The sequence below is a fragment of the Lepidothrix coronata genome, unplaced genomic scaffold, assembly GCF_001604755.1.
Source record: "Lepidothrix coronata isolate B3197 unplaced genomic scaffold, Lepidothrix_coronata-1.0 Scaffold59, whole genome shotgun sequence".
NCBI classification, from domain to species: Eukaryota; Metazoa; Chordata; class Aves; order Passeriformes; family Pipridae; genus Lepidothrix; species Lepidothrix coronata.
Window position 1 is genome coordinate 2,757,099 of NW_016690239.1, and position 25,959 is coordinate 2,783,057.

The window sequence follows — 25,959 nt, forward strand, 5'->3', positions numbered from 1 at the left end:
CTACATGCATACTTTGCTGAATAGGGGTATCCAGGAATAAAGACATAGTTCTCTTCCTCAGAAGCAGAGACTCCGCTGAAAGCATCTTGACATTTCGTCTTATCCAGACAGTCTGATCCCTAATAACTCAGTATATGAAGTGAATTGTAATTCTCATCAGAAGGCTGCTGCTGAAACATTTAATCCTCCTAGCATTTTGGGCTGTTTGGAGGGGTTAACAGTTTTCAATACTGAACAGGAAGCTGATACATCCTTTAATTTCAGGTGCTTCCATTGCATCTTTTACAAATTACACAATTTTGCAATAAAACTGTCCTCAAAATGTTCCAGTTGTTCTTCAATGAATGTATGTTTTAAACAGAAGACACATGTGCCTAATAACTGAGGCAATGTTTCACGCTATCTTGAAATAAAGCTATATGCATTTGAGTATACCCTTTACTTACTTTTTTTATATGTAATAATAGCACACCATATAATTTCAAAACACATTTGTAAGAAAAAATAGAATACAAATTAGTTCTTACATAAAGCTTCTCATGAGCATAGCAAATACTCACCTCATTCAACAGATTAAAAAAGCACTTGGGCGTAAAGAAACAAACTAATTGTCCCATGAACCAACAGAAGCAAGAATACCTACATGCAGAAACTAGGTCTCCTCAGATCCTGGCAGTTGTCCAGCCATTGGACAGGAGCACCACCTTGGACAGCCATGGTTCTTCCTAATGCATTCTGCACATGACCACAGCCTGCTATCGCACTGGCACCACCCATCAGTGAGGATTGCAACTTCTGATATCAGTTCCATTACCACATCCAATTAACAAGACAGAAAAATTCACTTAATCAGCTCACTACAGACAGTAAACAACTCGTTCTTCTTTGGAGATGCCTGTTTCAGCCACTAAGTATCTAAAAAGTGTATTCCGCCTTTTAGATACTTTCTCAGAAGTTTTCAGAGTCACGTTTCCCATTAGCTCATTTTTGTCTATACAGCAATCAAGAAGAGAACCTCTGGAAGTGATAAAAGACAGGCTAAATGCAAGTCAGCAGTATAATCCTGTTGTTAAAATGTAAATGTCACTCTGAAAAATTACAAACTAGGAGGAATCTTTGGAAAGCATCAGGAACAGTAAGAGTTTCTGAAAGCTCTAAAAAAGACTAGAGGAATTTTGGTTTTTGCATTCTAAAAAGATAGAGTCTGAGGTGAGCTATGGGAACAGCGTTCCAATATATAACACATTACAAAAAAACCAGAGGTAGCAATTTTCCACATCCACTAAGAAAGAAGAAAAATAATTAAGAAAAAGCTGCAAAACAATAAGAATTTCAGAAAAACTATGAACTATAAGGACTCCAGGAAAACTAAATTTAAAGAACAGCTTAGAAAAACATATTCAGCATAATTTAGATAAACACTATCCTACTGCAGTGCAAGATGGGCTAAAATGATACAAAGTTGGTTTCCAGTCCTTAGCTCTCCCATGCGCTACACTAAGACAAATGCACGCATTAGCTGTAATTTTATAAAAAGACACCCAGAACAATGAGAATAATTACATTGATTTGTCATTTAATTTTTATGAGTGTCTTCATAAATATTAATTTATTTCCACTTAGGGTAGATGAAATGACACTTCTCTACCTCTAGATATTATTACCATATTTCCTTATCAGTGTGTGCTGAGTACAGCTTCCTATCACAGACCTGCATTGGGTACATTCTTGGTCACTCATGCCAAAGAGCTGAAGTAGCCTCAGACACAGGTACATCACTTCCTTGTGTGCTATTTATTACAATAATTTGTGTCTTACCTAGACTACTCCTATAAGCCAGGTAAAACAAGGACATGTCTTTGGCCTCTTTTCCTTTGTAAGAAGTAACATAAAGACACTTGAAAAACAGTAATCCCCACTTCCACAGAATCCCTCACCCAGCTCACTCATAACCTTCCAGCTCTCACCCCTGGGTTTTTTTGCCCCACTGCCATTTAGAGTCCCTCCAGCAGTGCATTGGGAAAGGACTCAAGACCACAGGTCTTGCTCACTTTCATCATTACCTAAGGGAACACCAAAACATGAAGGATAGCACATATTTTTAGACAGACAGGATCTCATCATCAATAAGGAAACTTGGGGTTAGGAAGGTGCTATCTTCTAGTTTACATATTACTATATTAATTAACACAACGAAAATTAACACTCAGTGCTAGTCAGACCAATATGACATCCAATGTCTAACCAGATTCAGAATTTCTTCCACATAATTTTTTTACAAAATATTAATATGGGGTTGATATATTTTCACCAGACATCCTTGCTGGTCAAAAATCTAATTAATATTCAAAGTAAACAAACTTAAATGTCCAAAAATTATGACTTTTTATTATACATAAATTGTTCTATGAAAAAAGAAAATGCTAATTTATGAAGTATACATTTTACATAAGGTATTATAAAGGTAGAACAAGCAGAATATTCATAGCTTCTCTTTTACTTCATAGATAATGTAAGAATAGTATTTATGAGATTATGGGTACACTTATAACTCAGCCAGAAATTCAATACTGAATGTCTGTCTTATGGAAAATATAGCTGCGCAAAAAGAATCCCTCAAAAAAGAACAATTAACAATAAATCAAATTATATTTTTTCCTATTAGTTAAAATACGTAACTTAAGAGACAAGTTTTTAAATAAAGAATTTTATCCTCTTTCAAACAAAGGAAACAATTCTGTGGGTCCTCTCACTGTGACAGATTATAGATTACTGTGCTCTCCAGCCCCAAGGTTTTTTCAGAAGTTTGTTAATCACTTGGTGAATGACAACAAAAATAGCCACGGACAACAGCCATACGTGGGCCAACTGCTACCTTCTCTGTGAAATCTGGATCCAGGTTATTAGTTAGATAGACCATTACCAACAACAGCCAAACTGAAACAAAAGGAACACTCTGTAATAGTGTTTCTTTCTTAGTGTTTCTTTCTTGGTAAGATACTGTATTCATATTGCAGATGAGTTGTACAGATGTAGGAGGAAATCTAAAGAGAATGCAGAAGGACCTACATTTATAAAATATTAATAAAGATTTTTTCCTAACTCAAAACAGTTATTGTTCACCTTTGTTAATCAAACAGGTGGGGAAAAATCATACAGATAACAGCTGTTTCATTCTTGCGTTTTCAAAAGTTGTAGGGGCACATCATCCAGCAGGCCCAGGCAAATGCCTCGAAGGAGCAGCAGAAAGCAGCCTCCATGTTTCAACACAACTGGGAAGTAAACACTTCAAAAGGCAGAACAAAGTGGTACTCGCTTGATGGAAACAGCATTACCAACTGAGTGATTATATTGTCCAAAAGGCAGCACCATGCTTTGCTGCGGGCAGATCACCTGGACAAAAAAGGGAGAATCCTGGCCCTTGCATAGGCAGTGTGTCAAAAAACACAGTTCCCTTTTCTATCTACTGTAAATCCAGCCACTGGAAGGCTTTGGCCACCACTTTATACCATGAGATGTGCGGTCAGAGGCACACGCTGGTGTTGCAGTCCTGACTAACGAGCGTGGTTAATGCCAACTACCACCTCCATAGAGCCTGGTAAATAAAAAAGTCTCATGACTAACCAACAGACTGTTCTGAAAGTACTGCTTTCATTGCCTACAGAATTGTCACCAACATCAGCAAAATGTTTCCTTGAACTTATAAGTTAACAGAAAAAGGACATTTTAATAGTATTCATTTAATAGTATTTGTATTTGTGAAAAAGTTAAGGACGGATTTTTAGTACATAAATTTAAGAATTACAAGGTATACAGTTTCATGCACATAGATCTTTTGTCCAAGAATTTATACACGTCTTCCTTTACATGTAAATAAAGATTTAATAAAAGATAGATAAAACACACAGAAGATTATAAAACAAACAGAGAGCTTGGAGATAGGACATAAATTGCTGGCTTAGATTTAGCAAATTAATTTTTTTGTTTAATAAAAGACTATAGAAAGGGTTTCCATACATTGAATACCAATTAATCAAATCATTCTGAAAGGGCAAAAATAAACTGGGGAAGAAAAAGAAAAAATAAACCAGCAGTCTCTCACATCTTAAATAGAAGAGCATAGCCTTTCTTTGTTGTCTGGCTGCAGGGGTGCCCCAAGTAAGTGAGATCCTGTATCTTGGAAGAAAAAGATCACTCATTGCCCATTGGAAAGCCCACCATACAGTGTCATCATGTATTTCTGGATATCATAAAAGCTTGTACCTCACTGTCCTCTGCATGTAGTCTCCAAACCCAATTCAATTCTGTGTAATTTTCTTTTAAAAGATGCATTTAGAAATATATTTTTTTTTAAATAGCAGGGATGCTTATTGCTGGGTTAATTTAGATTTCCCATTAAGATTTGAAAAAGGCATATGACTAACTTCAGACTTTTTATAAAATTTTTAGTTGGCTGTAAAACACAATTTTTTTCCCTTGCGTTATATGACTTATCTTTTAAAATGCAAATCTAATGTGTAATTCAAAATTTAAAAATCTGATTTGATAAAACCCTGTATTGTCACTTTTAACAGAGTTCATAACAAATTCAATCTCCATACACTCATCAATGTAAAATAAATTATGTTTCAATTCACCTAATTTTCCTCATAACTATTCTTGAGGAATTCACAACTGCTCTCGGTTATTAGACTCAAAACGATGCTGACACAAATTTCAGATCCATCATACAATCATTGAACAGCCCAGGTTGGAAGGGACCTCAAGAGACAATCCAGGTCAGCCTTTCATGGGACAATGAGCCTAGGTGAGCTTATCTCAAGCTTAGGTGAGCTAGCACCTTGTCCAATTGCACTCCGAAAACCTCCAGTGATGGAGACTCTACCACATCCCTGGAGAGCATGTTCTTACAGTAAAAAAATTATTTTTTGTGTAAAGATAAATGTTCTCCCAATGCAACTTGTGCCCTTGCCTTCTCCACGTGGCTCCTTGCAAAGAGAGAGCCTCCTTCCTCCTTGTAGATGCCCTTTAAGTACTGGAATACTCTGACAAGGCCCCCCTTGAGTCTTCTCTTCTCCAGGAAGAAAAGACTTAAGGCCTTCAGTCTTTCCTCTTAGGGCAGTTTCTCATGTCCTTTGATCATCTTTGTGGCCCTCTTTTTGGACTTTCTGCAGTCTGTCCATATCTTTCTTGAATTGTGGGGAACTGAACACAGTTCTCCAGGTGCAGCCAAAAACAGAAGAATAAGTCTTTTTCTTCTTAAACTGTGAGATAAGTGTTTTGAGATACAAAATGTTTGATTTTTTTTTTCCAGGCTTTTTTTTGCTTTGTTTTTACATTAATGATGCAGGTTTGAACAACACAAGAACCTGAAGGCAATGGTGCAGGGACAACGTGTGCAGTGAAGTGACAGGCAGAGCTCAAAAATAGGCATAAAAATGGAATAGAATAATTGAACTCTTTCCTCTCCCACAAGCTTGCTCGAGTGCCAAGGAAATACCAAACGACTGAAAACCTGAGTTGGTACAAGCTCCAGAAAATTAAGATACTTGGTTCTGACAGCTGTTTGGGGATGGCCATTGTAAACTGGCTCCCTCACAGAACATTCACTTCATGAAAGGTACGCCTCTGTGTCCAAGTCAATTCATGAGGATTAAGTTAACACAATTAATGATGAATAAAGTCTGTTTCATCTATCATAAAATGAGTCAGACGAACTGAAATCTTAAAGCTTTTATTTATTTCTCCACCAACTACAAAAACAGGACTAGAACAATGATTTCAGATTACGTATGTCGGTGTGGGATATGTCAAAGGTAGGTAAAATGAATGCCACCCACAGTTTTTCAGTCAAGGGATACAACAGTAGTGAAATAATCATAAAAGGTTACAAGGATCTGAAGGCAGAAAGGGAAACATTCAACTAAACTGAGCCATGAGGTGAATAGCACTTTTAAAATAATTGAGTTGAAAAAAACTTTTTATGCTCTAAAACATATAGAACAAGAGACTAAATTCAAGCCTCATCATATAGGACATTTAGCTTGGTTTATTTATAAATTTGTTAAATTCATTTGCATTTTTTCATGGGATTGGGTCTATGATTAAAGTAGGCTCCAAGATTTTAATAACACTCCATCTGTGTCTCAGAGGTGCTTGCTTAATTTTTGCTTCCATAGGCATTTTAAACAATAAGCATGCTAGCATTAGCAATTTCTCAGTTTCTAAATTCTCCTGCAATAAATTGCAGCAGAGGTGAACAGAAATCTTGAGCCCTGTTTGCAAAGAAATAAAAGACCTTAAAGATTTCAGGAAATCTTAAAATACAGTAATCGCAAGTACTTGAAGACATGCAACACTCAACAGCCAACACTTCTCTAGATATTTCCTTCAGTTGTCAAAAAAGATGTTTTACAAGTCTCATGATGCTTAATCTCTAACGCACTTCTCTCTCCTGGGAACGTAAGTGCAACACCATGTAAAAATGAACCATGAGCCTCTCTCTCTTACAGATTGTTCTTGATATATTCCTGATATCAATGTTAGTCTGAGAAAATAACTGCATTAGAATTGCAGTCCCATGGAAGTTAATTGCTAAACCTCAGGATTTCAGATTCACCTACAAATTGTAATACAGCATTATCCAAAACTACCACCAAACCCCCCCATACAGTGGTGTGAGTCAGGTGTCAGGTGAGTTACATAAAACATCAACCCCTACAATGACACTCGTTGTAAGATACATGGTGAAGACAGAGGTTATTAGAAGCGTACAGCTGGAATACACACCCACATGGTGTACTTGCTTTCCTTTCAACATCTTTAATTATAAGGATATTGTAGATAAATTATCATAAATCAACAAGTCTGTTTTCCACAGCGTGTTACTAAGCAACTGTAACCAAGACCTTGTGTAAATGAGATTAAAATTCCAAGGTAACGGTACTCGAATACAACCTCACATTGAATAGCCAAAGAGAGTAGAATGTGTTCATATTAAAGGAAGAATGACTATTTAGTTTTATGGTTGCTGAAATAGTTTAGATACATAGAAAACATAAATCTGTCTATATCGGTTGTAAGCATTCCCACCATGCAATGAACCCTGCAAAGAACTAACAATCATGGTATATTTTTCAGATAAAATAACTAGAATTTTTTTCAAATTAGTCTCATTGTTCATCATATGCATTTCATTCTGCCACTTAACAGTATCCAAACTATACAAAAATTGACACTACTTTAAACAACCTATTAACAGTCACTATTAAAACTTTTAAGAGAAAATAACATACTCACATATACAGTGTGAAAGGATACTGTAATACAATGGTTAAATTTTTTTGTTGCACTTCCAATATAAAAGAAAGTCATTTTTTCCAGTCATAAATACACAAGCATAAGTACCTTTCTAATAACTGGCAGCACTTGGCATGCATGTCCCCATCACTCCATCACTCAGACATTCTGTGGGTTTATCAAGTAATGTGAGGAAACTCCCAATTCATACAGACCAGACCAGAATACCTCTAAGCAAAAGAGACTGTTGTAAGCACATTAAATTTTTCTGCCTCTGTCAGTCCTACCTTCCCACAGAGTTTCAGAGTTCAAGTTACCAGACCTCCTATCAAATGTGGCTAAATATTTCAAAATGCAATCTAAATTTAAATATAGAATGGGTTGGGTTGGAAGGTACCTTAAAGGTCATCTGGTTGCAACTCCCACTTGCCATGGATGCCACCCACTACATCAGGTTGCTCAGGGCCGCATCCAACCTGGCCTTCAACACTTCCAGGGAGAGGACATCCACAACATCTTTGGACAACTGTTCCAGTGTCTCACCACCAGGAGTAACGAATTTCTTCCTAACATCTAATCAAAATCTCTCATCTTTTAGTTTAAAACCATTCCCTGTTGTCCTCTCACTATCTACCCATGTAAAAAGTCACTCTCACTCTTTTTTGTAAATTCCCTTTAAGTATTGGAAGGTCACAATGAGGTCTCCCCAAAGCTTTCTGTTCTTCTCGCTGAATGGCCCTAACTCTCTCAGCCTGTCTTAATAGGAGAGGTGCTCCAGCACTCTGATCATGACTAGTTCCAACAGGTCCATGTCTTTCTTGTGCTGGGGACCCCAGAGCTGGATGTAGGACTCCAGGTGTGGTCTCATGAGGGTAGAGTAGAGGGGGAGAATCATCTCAGCTGACCTGTTGGTCACTCCTATTTTGATGCAGCCCAGGATGTGGTTGGCTTTCTGGGCTGCAGGTGCACACTGTTGGTTTTTGTTGAGCTTCTCAGCCACCAATGAACTCAGGTCCTGCTCTCAATGAGTTTTTGTTCCAGTCTGTACTCATGTCTCGGATTGCCCTGACACAGGTGCAACAGCTTCCACTTGGCCTAGTTGAACTTCATGAGGTTCTCATCGGCCCACTTCTCAAGTTTGCCCAGGTCCCTCTGGATGGTATCCTGTCCTCCAGGAGTGTCAACAGCACCTCTCAGCTTTGTGTCATCTGCAAACTTGCTGAGGGTGCACTCAATCTAACTGTCTATGTCATTGATGAAGAGCATCAATCCCAAAATAGTCCTGAGGGACACTTGATTGGTCAGGTACAATCTGCCCTTAATAAAGCCATGCTGGTTGTCTCAGATCACTGCCTTGTCTTGTATGTGCCTTAACACTGCTACCACAAAGATCTGCTCCACTGGCTGCGCATTTCGTTCTTACTCCTCAGCGTGAGGAGCAGATCCTTGCTCAGCCATGACTGCTCCTTGCCAGGCCCATGCTCCTTGAGATCATGAATTCACCAGGGCATGGTTGCCACAGCCCAGGCTGCCTCCAGTCTTAACCCAATCTTAAGGAAGACTGTTATTTTACTACTTCTGGCTCACAAGAAATCTCTAGAACAAGAGCAGAAATCAGCTGTAACGGAGACAGAACCTTCCTGGAGACAGTTTGTTCCTTGTTCAGTCCAGTTTTCAGGAACTCAGGGACATCACAAGCCCTTTCTGCTCCAAGCACGTTCCACTTATTTGACATCGCCTCCTTTTATGCATATATGCATTTTTGCAAAGAGTCTTATTTTCTTTAAACCTTAAAAAAAAAAAATACACTGCATATACACACCACCTGCTGGGGAGAAGATGAGAGAACAAACATGTGACAGACATTAATCACGATGCTTAATGCACTCCTGGCAGGCTCTCTACTACCACAGCAAGGAGAATCATTTAACAACCTGTGTGGATGGAGCAGAAGGGAAAACTTGCCAGCTTTATTCAATCATGGCTTTTAAGTTCTTCTGCCTGTTTTAAACATTTAAAGAACATATAATATCTGTAGAGCCCTTTCCATTCTAGATTCTCCTGCAGTGACAACTTGGTCCATACCCCAGCCTTCCTGGAATGTCACTTTTCTGTACCTCCCCTCTTTCACCCGGAGTGCACTTTAATATACCACTGCTTTGTGCCAGTGGTACTGTGCAGTAAGTACTTCTCTCCCCACTGCCTTACATATTTCTTGTCTTACAGAAGTGGTTATGAGTCTTAATATTTTCTGTCGATCAAAATATAAATGAATGACATAATCCACTATCCTAATGTGTACATCTTCTTGTAAGGTCAATAAAAGCTGCTCTACTTATAGCACAAATGAAATCAAATCACAGGACATTCCACTGAGCATGTCTCTCCTGCTGGGAAAAGGTGACAAACTGAACATTGAAGAAAGTACAAAAGTCTGTATTTCTTGATTCCTTCAACTGAGAAAACAGAATGTAGAGTAGGTGGTGGTCTACTTCAATTATTTTTTTCTATTACTTTTCAGACACACCATCTACACTACTGTTTTCCTGTCATAAGAGAAGCTTAGAAGATACAAGCAACAGTTCTAAGATGATTATTTGCAACCCCATCTAAAAAGCACCTTTAACTTTTAAAAGGTCTCCCTCAATGTAATGTCTGAAAAAAAAGCCACCACCATACTAAAGTTCACAAGGTATTTTTGATTATCTAATTCTTTCAAACTTCCTTCACTACTCTACACTTAAGACAAGGCTGTCAATTGGCCTCACTTTTACTCGTCAGTCCTCAAAATAGTTTTCCAGGACATGAATTCTAGCCCCCCATCAGAGACATGTACTGTTTTATAACACTTTGGCCCATCACCTTTATATAAATAACATTCCCTGGGTAAAAAGTATTCAACTATGACAATAACAGGCACTCCACAAATTATATAATTGGGGATAGTGTTCTTCAAGTGTTTCACTTTTAAAATGACAGTACAAATGACATTCTGATTCTGAGGGATCTTTTCCTTTTGTGTGTTCAGTGCATTCCTATTTTAAGGTCTGATTTTTTATGGGAACAGCAAGTATTTTCTGCTTTTCACCCACCTCTGTTGCAAGGCTAACACAGATGAGATGAATTCCTATGGATCAACAGAATTGTTTATGAAGCTCTACTTAGCACAGCCTTCATGGACATTGTGGCATATGGAAAAATCTTTTCAGTTCAGATGTATATTTCTAACATTACCCGCTGGTTTCGTATCCAGTGTCTTCCACATACTAAAAGGTGTGATTAAGCTTCCCCTATTCAAAAATAATCCCATCGCTTCTTTTGGGAAATTGATAGTTCCTTGACTATTTGTAGACTTCTAAATGCTGAAGCTTTCCCAGCTCTTGCCCATCTACTACTTAATTTACTATGACCAAAACTGATGATTTTTTAGTATAGTTGCTTGATAGCAGATAAGAAAATGGTGCCATGAAGGCTTCCAGTGCTGTTCATTTCTTTAAGGAAAATGCCAGATTATTTTTTTATCTTATTTTGCTTTAGAAAAATAACTTTTGAAAATTAACATAAGCATTCTCACAAGTTACACTACAATGGAAAAAAATCTGTTAGACAATTTACTGTTAAATTGTCTCACTGACCTTAACTGCACAAAAAATAAAAGTTACAAGCAATATACATACTGAAATGACCAACAGAGTTCTTTCCAGAATAAATATGTTTCAAATAATATGCAATAAGGGTGGGAAAACAATACCTTCTTTTTGTTGGTTTTTTTTAGCATTTACAGCTGTATTTTTCAAATCTAGAATTAAAAAAAAAATTGGTTCATGTGAAAATAGGTATGCATATAGTTGTGAGGAAAAGTAGAGGAATCATTTTAACCTTAACTTTCACACTTGCTGTGCAGATTATGTTGCAAAGGAAGATGTACAAAGACATTACTGGTCATGTTACTCTGAAAAAACAAAGTACCAAGGAGACAATTTAAAATCTCCGTAAATTAAAACTCTAAATTAAAACTATCAGGATACTAGTCAGAGCAGTATCTTTCTTTTTGTTTTATATATGGGACATAGAGACATAGATGTTCCTGGTAACACAACATAAATTGACATTAGTCTGTATCTTGGGTAAGAAAAAACAACTGTGCAAATAAGAGAGTATCTTTTCTCTTAAAAGTTTCTCTCAAAAACATATAGCACAAGAACCATCATTCACGGAATAAAATATGTTTCTTACAAATTTTTAATAACTTTATGCTTGAAGTCTCTACTCTAGCAATATATTCATCATACATGTGATTACAGAACTGTGATTTTGCAAGACCAAAAACTTCGGCTGATACATTATCAATTTTAGACCTTGAGACAAAACCTTCTAGAGAAATCATACAAGAACCACAAACCATAGAAGGTAAAGAATACAATTCAAAATAAGGTAGATCTATATTGAAATACTTTATAAGCATTTTAACAGTCTTGGGATTGTTTGGAGTTAACTACGCCCAAGTTCATGTCTTTCCTTTCCAGGGCAATATTCAATACGCTTGTTGTGGATAGTCTGTCTAACACACTGCTTGATATATTATAAAAGTAATGGTGACTGGACCCAAAAAGTTAATTGAAGTCTATATAAAAAAGAAATAACATAGTTGTTAATAAAGCTCTAATAAAATTAGAATAACATATGCTTAATAAGAAGAAAATAAAAAATGGAGACTGCAACACTTATAAAGTCTGTTCAAAGTTATAAAGTGTGTTAAAGTGCTCCACAAGGCCATCACCACTACAAACTGCTTTTAAACTTCCACACCTCAGGAAGCACCAGAACTTCTCACATCCGGCTGCATGAATACAAAAAACATTCTTTATATCATGTGTGACTGGGAAAGAAATATCCTTTTCTGAGAAGAATTGTAACAAAAATTTTCTTCAAAGATAACATTTTCTCTTAAAATGATTATTCTTCACAAGCTATAGTAAAGAACCCCAACTATATTACAAATCTATATTCTTGAAAATAACGTATTTTATCTCCTTCCACATTCATAGGTTCTTATTTGCAAATTGTCTTCATAACACTAAATGTAATGTACAACTAAAATAAAATTAATATCTATAATAAATACAGATAATATTTCAATGTTTTCATAAAAGTTGTTTTGGCAAAATACATGTAAACAAAATAAGCTTAATTGACAAAACTAAATACTTTGTCCCTGAAAGCATTCTGATACTATAAAACCAACACAGATAAAATACTGATTCCTACCACAAAAAAAAAAAAAAAAAAAAGTTGAAACTTGCAAATTCATGTAAAACATCTCCTAGTAAGAAAAAAATATATAACTGGGACAAAACTAATTAGTATTAATTATTACTATGAAACTATTTATTAATCTACTAGACTATCAAGTTTAAGTATCTGTTATAAGTCTGATACAGAACGTCCAGCTCTGATTTCTTTGGTATAAGCTGTTATAGTTACTATTAACTGCATGTATTAGTATCTGTTATCCCAGTTGTGAAGTACGGCCTTATTGTAGCAGCCTTTCTGAAGATACACATCAAAGAGACCCTTAAACATTTACACATGATACCCAAGATGTTTACAAACAGTGCCACAAGGGAGACACACCTGTCTCTCACACCATGGGCAGTGGTCACAGCACATCAGATGCTGAATTACTGACACACCTGAGGCCTGCAATGGAGAACAGAAACATACTGTGGAGATCTGACACGAAACAGCCCAGTGGCTTTGCCAGTGCAGAAGGAAAAACAGCAGAAGAAAACAAAAGGGCCTGTTTGCTCACCAAACTCAGTCCGTCAGAGCCTATGTCTCCAAACAGAACAGAAGTGAAAAAAGAAAGCTATGAAAAAAAGAGGAGCTGCCATTCTCCTCTGGGTGAAATAAGTAATTAGATAAAAACAACCACTTTTATCCTGTTTCCTTCGACTTCTAAAAGCACATTACAATATCCTTCACATCCATACCCAGCCTGACAAGCTTAAATTTTCCTTTTTTTAATATATTGCATACACAGTATTATTCTGTACAGGAAACATAATCTATCATTGCCTTTTGGGCAGTAAGAGAAACTCCTGCTGCTGACCCAAATGAGGTTTAAAACAGCAGTACTAGCATGGTCATGAAAGTTAAGCATTTAATCAGTATAAGAAATTGAATGCTACTCTTTCAAGTTTCAGCTCCACAAAGACAAGAGTCACCCTGAAAGAAGGTCATTAACACAAAGAGGAATTAATACAAGGCTTGACCAGCTTGTATTCAGACTTCAGAATGTCTTTCCAAACTTCCTCAAGTAACTAGCAGACAAAGCCCTATTTATAAAGAATTATTAGGTTTTTCAATTTTTACAAAAATATCCTTAGGTACTGAAGCAGTTTAGTAGCCTACAGAACCAGATGGTCTCTTACTTTTCAAGACAAACTCCAAAGGTAAATTTTTGCCTATGCTGAGTTGCTCATAATTCATAAATGCCAAAGGTTAACAGTGCCAATTTAAATTACCACTGCTCAAAAGAATATCCATCTTCATCTCATTGGAAAAGAAAAAGAAAGTTTACAATCTACCCTTGCTTGAATTAGACTATCAGAAAAAGTAATCATATGTGCTGTTCTCATTTTCACATGACTCTCACTGCACTTCTTAGTTTCCCCTAGAGCTTTTCACCTTCCTAGGGACATTAATTTGGTAGCCTAGCTCAGTGTACAGAAATATTTTTCACCAGGCATAAAATTGAGAAACTATTTTTTTCCAATTGTCATTATATTACTCATTAATTCATAACTTCATAACAATCACTTCACTGCAAGTTCCTCAAAGCAGGATGAAGTCTTCAGTACCTGCGGTGGTAATAAACCAGATCACATTTCATATAACAACAATATTTCCTATTCTGAATATTCATTTATCAGTAAAATAATGATAGAATTAATGGAACTCAGACTGAGTGAATATTCTGTGGCTGCATGGAGAAGAATTTCATGGAGCACACTGACCATTAACTCAATCCAAGCTCATCTACTTGGTCTTCCTTTTTCTTCCAGCTTCTTCCACTCTTGTTAATAAGGATTTCCAGCATTCCTGACACAACTATAATAGAAGCCACACAACAGTATAAATAGCGAGTTATCTGGGAATGTCTGTTTAATCTCCCTTATGACCTTCAGATCAAAATAAGCCAAAAGCTCATGACATGATTCACCATGATAGCAGCCCATTACTAATCAAATACTCAAAAGTGCAATCGTTTCAGAAATATAGTCTGCCATTGGTAAACTGAAAAGTTCAACAAACATTTTTATAAATTATTTCTCTTTTCCATTTATCCTTGCTTTCTCTGCATGCATACTCTTCTTTCCTCTTGTGTAAGCAGATACATCATCAGTGTTAAGTTTCTCATAATTTATCTCATTTACTAGAGGTGTCAATTCATTTCACATATTTCAGAAAATACTGTTCTTCTAAACAGATATATTTTGATACTTTTTTTTCCTCCAGATTGGTTTTCCCTTTCTCCATTCCTCCTAACAATGTTGTGCTGACGCAACAGTGTTTAAACAATTTATGCTAATAACTGCTGTAACGAACTTCTCTCTTTTCTGATAGCCCGATAAATTCCTATCAACTGCTTCAAAATATAACTCTTAGACCTTCCTACGTTATAGCAAAATTTATATCAAATACATCTAGATAATATTTTTTGAACCAAGATTCTTCCAATAGGCATTCCTTTCTTTATTCAACCCCCCATCAATATCATTTTTCTACTACCCATCAAATACTAATATTAACAGAGGCACTAACATCACTTCATCAAACACAAACAGCAGCTTCAGAAGAATAACCCCAAGTCTTCTAGGAAGCTTCAGTTTTTGACATATATATTTTCAGGCAGGTTCTTTAAAACATGTACTGCCACCTCCCTTACATCAACACACCAAGCGTGCTGCAAGTTCTAACGCTGTCAATCATCACCCAGCCAACCACTTACTGAGCACTTCTGCTGCTAGAAATCTTCATACTGGCCCCTTTGTTTCTGTATTACCGGTAAATTCAGCCCGAAACCTCTTCCCTCTTCCATTTGCAGATTCACACAACCAGTGCTATGCAACATGGGAATACCCTACTGTGTTGAATGTATGCCACTCTACACTGTTCAGCAGAAATAGCCCATGCTTTTTTATTTAGGCAATTTATTTCCTTGTACCACTTTTCCCCTCTACAAACTTAGCCACTCACATTTTAGTTAAGTCTGAAATTAGCATCCTTTTTCTTTTAAATCTTTCCCTAAGTATTTCTATTTATAATTTTCTTATTTCAAAAGAAATTGCATTACAAGTATTGAATTCTTCCAGAGTCAAAACTGGAACAGAACAAAACAAAAACACCTATTACCACTTAGTTTGCCAAGTTAAAAAGAAAAAATACCTGAGGTATAATTAACTAAATTAAAATGCAGCACAACTTTATTTTTAAATCTGTGAAATTGGTATTACACCAATACACCTGTGTGAAAAATTCTGCCATTTAGAGAGGCAGAACATGATGGACTACCTCCAAACATTTGCTCTCCTAAGGGGGGAAAAAAACTAGTGTGAATTTTTGAAACTGTGAAGCATGGACAAAGTATTCATATACATTTTAAGAAATCCTCCTTAAAGAGTAGCTATGCACTTCCCAGAAAAGCCTTTGCAATATATGTTTAAATTACTTTGGCCAAATTACAATTGGTTTTTCATTTTTAAAACTAAGCTCTGTAGTCTACTCTCAGAAGTGACACTGATCACACATTTTTGTGCCCTTCTCATATTAAGATGTTATGGGATCAGCTACACACAATTGCAGTACGGCCAAGAACAGGAGGACGGGAAACAGGAGAGACAGGGGGAGGAGGAAATATGAGAGACTAAAAATTCTGCACTACTCATCATCCAGACTTTTCCCCCTAGTACAAATAAAAGTTACAGAGGCATCATGAAGAGAAAGCAAAAGAAAATTGCTTGGCCCACTCCAATGTAACATCAACTCCAACATCATAAGACAGAGGAAGGTAAAGAGAGAAGAAATGGACTGTGCTGCAAATCAAGGAGAATTAACTTGTTTTTTAAAAAGCTGCGATGTGAGGTGACATAACTAGAGGCAGCATGAACTGGTTGGTGTCATTTATGTTGAAGCAGACCAGTTATTCAGCAAGTACTTCACTCACCTCTTCCTACAGCAAACTCTTCCCTTAGAGTCCTGCCTATCATCTCCTTTTCAAAGAACCTCAACTTCACACAGCCTAACACTGCCCTCAGTGTAACTTCTACAATCTCTGAATTTAGCAAGGCTTCTATAAGCACCCCACAATATTCAAAATTACAAAAATAAGATTAATTGACCACTCAGCCAAGATTGTGCATTGTCTGGATAATTACAGTAAGCTTCCATTGATATTATATGTAAACAGAAAAACATGCTTCTTGACACTGAGCTGACAGACATGATGTGTCATTCTCTACTGGCATCACCGACTATGAAAACTCAAAACTATATGAAAGACTGCAACATACACTTATTTTCCTTCAAGCTTTATAAAGTATAAAGTCAGCAGATTTATTTGCTACCAACACTAGCAGAACTGCACAGAACTTCATACTCAGCCAGATGAAAATACTTTTCTTAAGTTCTTTGGCAAACATGATGGGAATTTCTATTGTTTAGAACATTTGAAATTTCAAACAGTAAAATCACAAAGCTATTATCAAAACATACCATCAAGATTTCACAGGCTTGCTACAACTGGTTATTACCTCTTCCAAAGCTCAAGCCATGCAATGCAAATAAGTAAATGATTTGGAATCACAAAATTCATCTATTGTTCTGTTGCCTAAATATTTTAGTAAGTATAATGAAATAAACTTCATCAGTCTTTAGGACTGAGTACAGAAAGTAACAGCCAGTAACATAAATAGTAAGAAAAATCAAGATTATCCTGAGCATCAACAGTGGCTAAAAGAATAGCAAGCAAAGAAAAACCCAACTACTGAAATTGTATCTCAGCAAACACAGTCCCCTGAGAATATATGAGCAGTATACGCTATGACTACAGGTGCTGAGGATATGCACATGTTCTTCCTTGGAAAAACTATCTGCTGTCTACAATGACCAATGATCACACACATTAAAAACACATATTTACTTGAGTGAATAACATAAGCTGGCAACAGATCAGGATTCCACACAGGAAAGATTTCTATGTTTAGTGCAGTCTTCAATAAAGTAAAATAAAATGTTTTATATTAACTTGTATATTTTCTATTTACTTGTCCTAACAACATCCTAACTAATACTAAATTGTAACTGTCCCTTTGAAGCAACAACAGGGGGCAACAACAATATTTTACCAACAGGTAAAATACTAAACTGTGAATTCCAAACACAGACTCTATACTCACATCAGTGACCAGACATGACAGAACTGGCTTAATGCAATGTGAGATATCACCTGCTCTGAGAGAAAATGGTAACAACTTATCTCCCTCGGGGCAGTTTTTCTACTCCACTTGGACCAGCAGGGAAGCAGGCTGGCTGCACCTAAGCTATAGGATTCCATGGTGCTCTCCACAGCTTGCAGCCCAAGGGACCTTGCAAACCAAGGGACCTGTTGGAGCTCACAGAGTCCTCTCCCTGCACATCCACCATGCATGTAAGGTGTCATATGCAGATCTTGACCAAACATGAAATCAGGGCATGGCCAAATGAACATGTTGATATAGAACCTGAGAAATGGGTTTGCATCCTATTAATCAGATGCAGTCACAGCAATAAAAAACAGCCCAACTCTTTCAAAATCTGAGTGTCAGTGATGATTATTCTTTAGTAACTCCTTTACAACTAACTACCATCTGCCTCATGCACGGTATTCAGCAACTCTGACAAAGTGTTCTTGTGTGCTTTCTTGAAAGAGTTCAAAGATATGCATCAAACACCTTGCAGAGACTCAAATATTCTGCCTAAGAGGCTCCTTCAATTATTCTAGTAAATAGGCTCAGCCTCTTGTCCTACTTTCCTTTTCATTACTGGATACCAACAATACTAATTTGGGCTGAATACTCAACTAATCAAGTAAGATACCATGGCACTGAGCAGCAGGAATGTACATTTCCTCTACTTGTAGTTGCCCCTTACATTTAAGCAGAGCTGGCATAAATATCCACGATTACTTTATCTCACAATTTTACTTTATTTCTCTCACAGAACTCAATGCTTGATCTAGCACTCCATAAATAGGTAGAGAAGATAAAGTGCTTCTCTCATTCATCACTGCTCACTACAGAAGGGAAGGATGCATCAGACCACAGTGGTACACACTGCTCCCAGTACCCTTCCAGGCCTTCAGCTAGCAACCTGGGTGATGAAATGAAGATTACACTTATTAAATTTACAATGTGCTTACAGGCTTTCTGGTGGGAGGGTTGACAGGTTGATAGGAGGGGGCTGTAAGCACATTACAGAACAAAATTAGAATACAAAATGAATTTGACAAATTGGAGAAGCAGCCTGGGGAAAAATGGAGATTTAGTTCAATGAGAACCAAGTGGAAGATTCTGTGCTTAGCCAAGAACAATTAACTGCTCAGATAATGGATAATAACAACTGTTGAGGTTGCAATTCTGCATAAAAACACAGCCTACAACAATCTAAATATGAATTAACAATAGTTTGTGCTTTACAAAAAAAAAAAAAAAAAAAAATAAGAAGGCAAAGACAGGAACTTCAGAGAAAAATTCGATACATATATATACACACACACTTTAGGTATAATAGAAGGTAAAGAAAAAAGAATTAACAGAAAATACAATTAATGAGGATAGAGTTAGAGCTGTTTTGTTTAAAGAAAAGATTGCTGAGGAGAGACAAATATTTTCAAATACTGGATGGGATGCTGAAAAAGAAATAATGGACTTAAAAGACATAGGTGTATTTGGCTCTACATGGAGATCCTCACCAGCTGTTTTTCTAGTGATTCTGTTATTTGCATTACTTATTTAATATTACACCCTAAGAGGAAAGTCTTCAATACATAAAGTTAATAAAGTGATAAAATGCAAATCCTTGCCTTCTAGGAAGGTTTGCAAGGGAATTTCTGGGTTGTTTCTTTTTATAAGAATAAACGTTTTGGGTTTACCTATATAATAGCTTAATTTTTATCAAATCTGATGATCAGAAAAAGCTGAAAAGACCAAAATGAGGAAAAAAAAGAAGAAAAAACCCCACATATGACTGGCTGTAAGGTTAACCACACCATAAAAAAATCCTCCTCCTCAACCCAAATTTAGTGTTATCCTTTTACACTAAATAAGTTGTTGTTCAGTAACAGCTGAAGATGAAGAATTTTAAAACAAAAGCCTGTTTACTATGTGCACTCTCTTTACTGCATCACTTAGAAGTCGCTCCATCACATTTCAGGGCTGTTCTTGCTGCTTCTTACCTACTCATTTTCTTTCTCCCTGACATATTCAAATTGAGAAATAACCACCTGATGAAATCAATACTGAAAAATAGGATAATGCTAGCTATTTTTAGTAAGAATAATATCATCACATTCCTAGTCACCATCTAGAAGTTTTCTGACTGGTAGAAAAAAAATTCATTCATGTTTCACAGCTAAAATCAAACTTCTATATCTAAGTTCGACTTTCAGGACAATGGATTCCATTTAATGGCCACATTCATCCATTCATTAAAAGCAACTACTTCCACTTTCCAGCGCATCTGACTATCCAGAAAGCTGTACCATGTTCTTACCATTTCCAAGCTGGTATAAAATAACTTTGATGTTTTTATCCTTCTCCTATAGTAACTTAAAATGTAAAGTTTGACTGAACTTGCACATTGAAACTGTAGTACAATTCTTCTAACAACATCACAATATTTCAAATGTATTTGCATATCTATTTCCTACTGGCACAATTTAAAAAGAAATTAAATCTAGAAAAAAATAAAGTGGTGATGATTTTTTTCTTCATGTCAATAATCCACACTAAGATTGATGACAGTAGATTTAAATTTTAAGTTATGTAATCATTCCATATGGTGAACATCATAAATAAAAACTTGAATGAAGCTACCCTGTATGCGGGCAATTAGCAAAATTTTAGATACTAAATATTTCAGAATAATTTATTGCAATAGTGACGTTGTTTGCCTTTGGCAATAGGGTATACCAGGTCTGCAGAAGCTTAAACTAATAGGTTTCCTAGAAGTTAAAAAGTACATCTCTGTTGGATGTGTTCACACGTGCAGGAAGTCTGTTTGCATCAGCAGGTATAGCTAATGCAGAGAGCACGTTCCAGAAATATGCATTTCAGCTTCTACATTTTGCATAAAACGTAGTCTTGTGTTTTGCTCTAGTGAATCTGTCAGAAAAGCATTTAAATAAATATCCACAAGAATAAGTGACCATATAATCATCCTACATGATTCAATCATTTAACAAGCTTGAGAACTAGTACACAGATGGTTAGTTGCCAAAATGCCATTCCTTTCCTTGCATCATCTTGGTTATTTGCAGCTGGAAAGAATCAGCTCTGATTTTGCAAATAATATAAATATCAACAACTTTTCTTCTTATCATTTCCATATATATTATTCAAGTATTTAATAATCTCTATCTGCAGATACTAAAGTGGAAGAGGGGGTCAGATTCGTATCAAAGCCACTGTGATTTGATAAATCATCAGATTACCGAAGACATTTTAATTGTCTTAACCTTTCTTTTACTACTTTTATGCATATTCAGAGAGACAAAGAATGGCTCTTTTACCTGTTTCAGGCAATGCATAGCACCTGGCTGAACTGCAAAACTGTAAAACTTGTCCTTATAAGAAACTAACTACAGCTTCTCAAACTGTTAAACAACTTCATGGTATTCCTCTCCCATTCAAATTAGTGTATACTTCTTCACTTTTATCTACAAATCACACTCTCATTGATGGATGGCCTCAATAAACAGCTTAACAGTAATTGCTCTTTGTCAAGTGTAGGTGTTTGTATGAGTAAATTTACATTCTTTTCTTCAGAGATTTTCTGATCAAGCAGCATTTAACATGAAAATGGATTTGCCTCTTACTAATGAAAACTGGATAAGACACATCATAATTTGAAATACTGTAATGGTGTCTGCCTTGCAAATTAGTAACTTTCGAGATGCAAGAGGTCTTTGTCAAAATTTAAATCAACTGCATTTTCAAAATACATTTTCCAAAAGTATCCCTCCTTTAAAGAATATTAAAGGTTATTGAAACCACAAAGCACACATTAGTGTTCCCTTCATGGTTCCACAGAATACTTGAAATTATTTAGATTATATGATTAAAGTTTCTCTTTAAAAGAGGGAGGGAAAAAAACCACCAAACTTAAGTTTACTAAAAGTTAAGAACAATGTTATGCACATTGTTGATATTACACGTTACATTTTGTCTCTTCTTTAAGACACAAAATCCCAGTTCTTTCATAGTTTTACATTGTTTCTTCCCATTTCATACATCAGGTTTGAGAGACATTTCAAGGCTAGAGATTATTTTTTCAAGGATCACTATTACAAAGCTCATTAAAGCAACTTCCAGAAGAATAGCATCTGAATGGTACATGACATGCACCATCCTTACTCCCCCTCATCCACCAAGAGAAGGACACGCCACATGCCATAACTACATATATGAAAAACTCTCCTGTAACACAAGTTAAATATGCAGAGCATGGAAACCCCAACACATTAGCATGGAGGAGACTTCATAAACATACAGTGTTATTATGTAAGTATCTAATTACATAGGAAAGATCAAGCAACAAAAGTATCATCACCAAAATTTAACCACAAAAATATAGGTAAAAGAAACCTATCAGAGTTTTAATCACTGCAAAGGATGTAAGCCTGTACTTCAACTAAATTAGTATCACAAGTAGAGTCCCATCCAGGACCAATACTCAAGGTTAGTCTCAGCTTGTAGTACATCACCTGTTGAAGCAGGACTCTTCCTTCCTACACAGCTTTCTCTGCAGCAGGTGACACCAGCAGCAGACCACACTTTGTTACAAGAGGTCTAATGTCACCCTCATCCACTGCGTAGAGCACTTCAAGGAAAGCTAGAAACGCACGTATGTAACTCCATATGCTTCTAAAGCAATCTAAGTACAACTGTGCACACTGAAACAGGTGTTTCAAGTTTTGGCAGCATAGCAGATTTATAACAAAACTCATATTTTCGACACTGACTGGCTTCAGTTTTAGCCTGGAAGAAATAAACATATGCTGTGAATTTTTCTGTTATGGCCAGTCGTAGACTGTCTACTTCAACATCAAACAAATATTTTAAGATGAGTAGAGGAGAATATTTCTGAAAAAAAAATTACAACATGCCTATAAGCTTCAAAACTCTGTCTCTTAAAATATGTTTTAAGTAAGTAAAGGCAAAAATAATAACAATATACAAATAACATATAAGATCAAACTTGATTCCAAATCTTGAGAAATTTCCTTCTAAAAAAGCATATTATAACAGTTTGTAAAGATTAAAACTTAATACTGAAATGCAATTAGCAAATCTTAGGAGCATGGTACAAAGAACAATAAGCAACTTTTTTCTACATGTATCAAAATGCTCTTCTGCAGTATTTTCAAGCCAAATATCAAAGCACTCTTCAAAATCCACACAACAACAAAATCTAAAAGTTGAATGCAATATGATTATACTAGAGTATAATCAAACCAAAATTATTCTATTTTCTTTATTAAAATCCAAGAGACTAGCAAAATACAAAACAGCATGAAGCACCAGAAGCAAGGATTTTGTAAATATCTAGCTTACAAATCTAAGATATGTGAACAACATAGCAGTTTTAAAAATAGGCTGCCATGATCTCTAACACGATACTGTCTCTGGTAAACTACACAAGCGACATGCACTTTGTTTTCTTATTACAAAATGCTGATCAGGTCCATAACCCTGAATAGAGAGCAGCATAATGGACAACTGTAATCCAGCGTGCCAATAACGAATGTAACAGGAGTCAGCACCAGATCCAACACTTTCTGGGAGGAAAGGACCTGTATCCTGAGATCAGATATTAAAGCACTGCCTAAACACATCACAATCAAATATTTTTATCTTCTATCACAAGTAGAATACTCCATCTGAAAAGATCCTAAACTGCTCTAGACTGCACGGCACTCTCTAGATTAAGTTTTTACAGCACGACAATACCTACTTGACAATATCCACAGCCAGGTTTTCTTTTCATGTGCATTTCTGCAAGACTTGACATTTACAATACTTACGCATTGCAATAAGGTTTCTTTTCATATCCTTTGTAGTTATTCATGTTCAGAGCCATTTTGCAAACTTCACAGTGGAAACATCCTTTATGCCAGTACTGTAAATAAATGTAAAGTAGAATTACTTATGGTACTGATGTTTTGAAAGCTGTGTTAGGGTATGGTAAATGTAAAAACACAATTACATGCCAATATTTTGGCCATGCATCATAGGTCTCTGTTAACTAAATCAAAATAATTACTTTCACATGAAGCCAAAGGTACTTCTGAAACACTCTCAGAAATGTAAATTCTCTAGTAAGGTAAATGCCAATACCTCCGCATGCTGACCTTGCCAGGATTATTTTAAAGATAACTGAAGCAGGAGTTTGACGTTTTGCCTCGTTAGAACAAAAAACTACACCGCTTGTTCAGGATGCAATACTACGAGAATAAAATCACTAACTAATGTGACGGCTGGCTTTTTGGTACGCCACACAGACACTAAATTTAGCACATAATACGGCATTTTCCTCCGGTGGTTTCTACCGCCTTGCCTTGCCTTGCCTTTCCGGGGACGCTAATTTGGCGCATCTGTCACAGCCTCGCTGCTTTTATTTACGGAGCGACCACGCTCGGCGGTAACGAGCATCACTGGGGACACCCCCAGTGGCTGCCGCCACCTCGCTGCCCCGGCCCCCGGCCCCGCCGAGGCGGACCCGGTGTGCGGGGCAGCTGCCGCCGCCCCAGCTCGGGGAGGCACCGACAACTACAGGGGGCCGCCTACAACTTCATCCCTCGGGGAGCCAGGGGACCGCGGGGTCCTCCGCCAGCCCTGGGCGCCGTCACTGCCGGGCGGGCACAGTAGGGGCGCTCCCGGCCGCTGCGGGCCCCGCTCGCCCCACGCCAGCGCCGTGACACGGTGGCTGCCGCCCGCGGAGGGGGCAGCGCGGATGTCGGTGGGGGCAGCGCGGATGTCGGCGCAGCGGCGGCCCCTGAGACGCTGCGTTTGCCACCTGCCGGCTCGCCCCGACGCCCCGCCGGCCCTGCCCTGCCCTGCCCTGCCCGCCCCGCCGGAGCCGCGAGGAGCGGGGCGGGCACGCCCGGGAGGCGCCGTCCCCGCCCGCCAGCGCCCCAGCACCTTGTCCAGGCAGTTGACTTTCTCGGTGGGATAGACCACTTTGCCACAGCGGGCGCACTGGGGGTTCATTTTGCGGCTCCTCTCGGGCTGCGGCTCAGGCGGGCGGCGGCGGCCGACGCTGCGGTGCGGCGGACTGGGCTGGACGGGGCTGCGGGCGGCCGATCTATCATCCCCTGCCCTGGCGGGGACGCCGGGGGGTCCTCAGCGGCTGCGGGCGGGCAAGGAGGTCATCGGCGGCGGCTGTGGAGGAAGCGGCGCTCCAGCTGACTGCGGCTCGGCAGCATGTGCGAGTGGGCGGGCGGGGAGCCGGTGCTGCCGCCCCCGCCCGCTCGCCGCCCGCCCCCGCCGCCTCCCCCGTGTGCCTGCGCGCTCGGCTCCCCGCGCCGCGGGTTGCGTGACTCACGCCGAGCCCCGCGCTGCAGCCGCAAGCCAAGCCAAGCCCACCGGCGCGGCCCGCAGCGAGGGGAGGGCAGAAGGGGAGGGCGAGCCCCGCGCCGCAGCCGCCCCGCGAGGGGGTGAGGTGGCGGGGTCGGGGGGCGCCGGCTGCGGCCGCCTCCGGGCGCACCTGCCCGGGGCTGGTTGGGGCGGCGCCGGCTCCGTGTCTCGGCGAGGGGGGGGAGGGAGGGAGAAGGAGAGCGCGGGGGAGCGGCGGCGCTGGCGGGGCCCGGGGAGCTCAGTCGCTCCCAGAAGTGAGGCCCGAGGCCCGGCAGTGCGCCCGCGGGCACCTGCCGGGCGCGGCCGCGGCCTCTCGCCGGTTCCTCCCGCAGCCCCGCGGACCCTCCAGCGGGTGCGGAACGTCTGTGCCTTCCCCCAGCTCTGTGTCCCGATGAGGTTTCGGGTGCGGTGTTGCCGCCTTCCCATGGCTGAGTCTCGCCGGGTCTCACCAGCGGTCCCGCGGGGCAACCGAGTCGCAGCTAGAATGGCAAATGACGCTCCTCGGAGCAGGCTGTGGGCAGTCATTGCTGACTTGCTCTGCAGCGCTGTGGAGCGGTACAGCAAGAACTCATGCGTTTTTAATTCGCCGAGGACTTCTTTAACTACCTGGAATATAAACCACGCTGAGGAAAGCGCTTAAGCCAATGCAGCGCAGCCGTTTCTGAGGTTTTTTTCAGTAGCGCAGCACTCCGTGTGGCGCACAGCAAGGACAAATTCTGCACATACTTGGGCATTATTAAGTAATCAGAATGCAGTCGGCTAA

At 38.6% G+C, this 25,959-nt stretch overlaps 1 protein-coding gene across 3 annotated transcripts in view; it reads right to left on the minus strand.

Moving 5' to 3' along the window:
• The window catches only part of LOC108498458 (LIM zinc-binding domain-containing Nebulette), a 254,776-nt gene extending 229,747 nt beyond the window's left edge, over nucleotides 1–25,029 (minus strand). The window contains exons 1-2 of one of the 3 annotated variants that reach the window (XM_017817231.1): nucleotides 24,762–25,029; nucleotides 23,645–23,739 (exon numbers count right to left, since the gene is read on the minus strand). In XM_017817231.1, coding sequence (XP_017672720.1) covers nucleotides 23,645–23,739; nucleotides 24,762–24,830 — 164 coding nt within the window. In that variant the 5' untranslated portion in view covers nucleotides 24,831–25,029. Of the gene's footprint in view, nucleotides 1–23,644; nucleotides 23,740–23,971; nucleotides 24,166–24,761 lie in introns of those variants that run through there. The other 2 variants (XM_017817233.1, XM_017817232.1) reach the window with 2 other exon arrangements.
• Nucleotides 25,030–25,959: the final 930 nt, after the last annotated feature.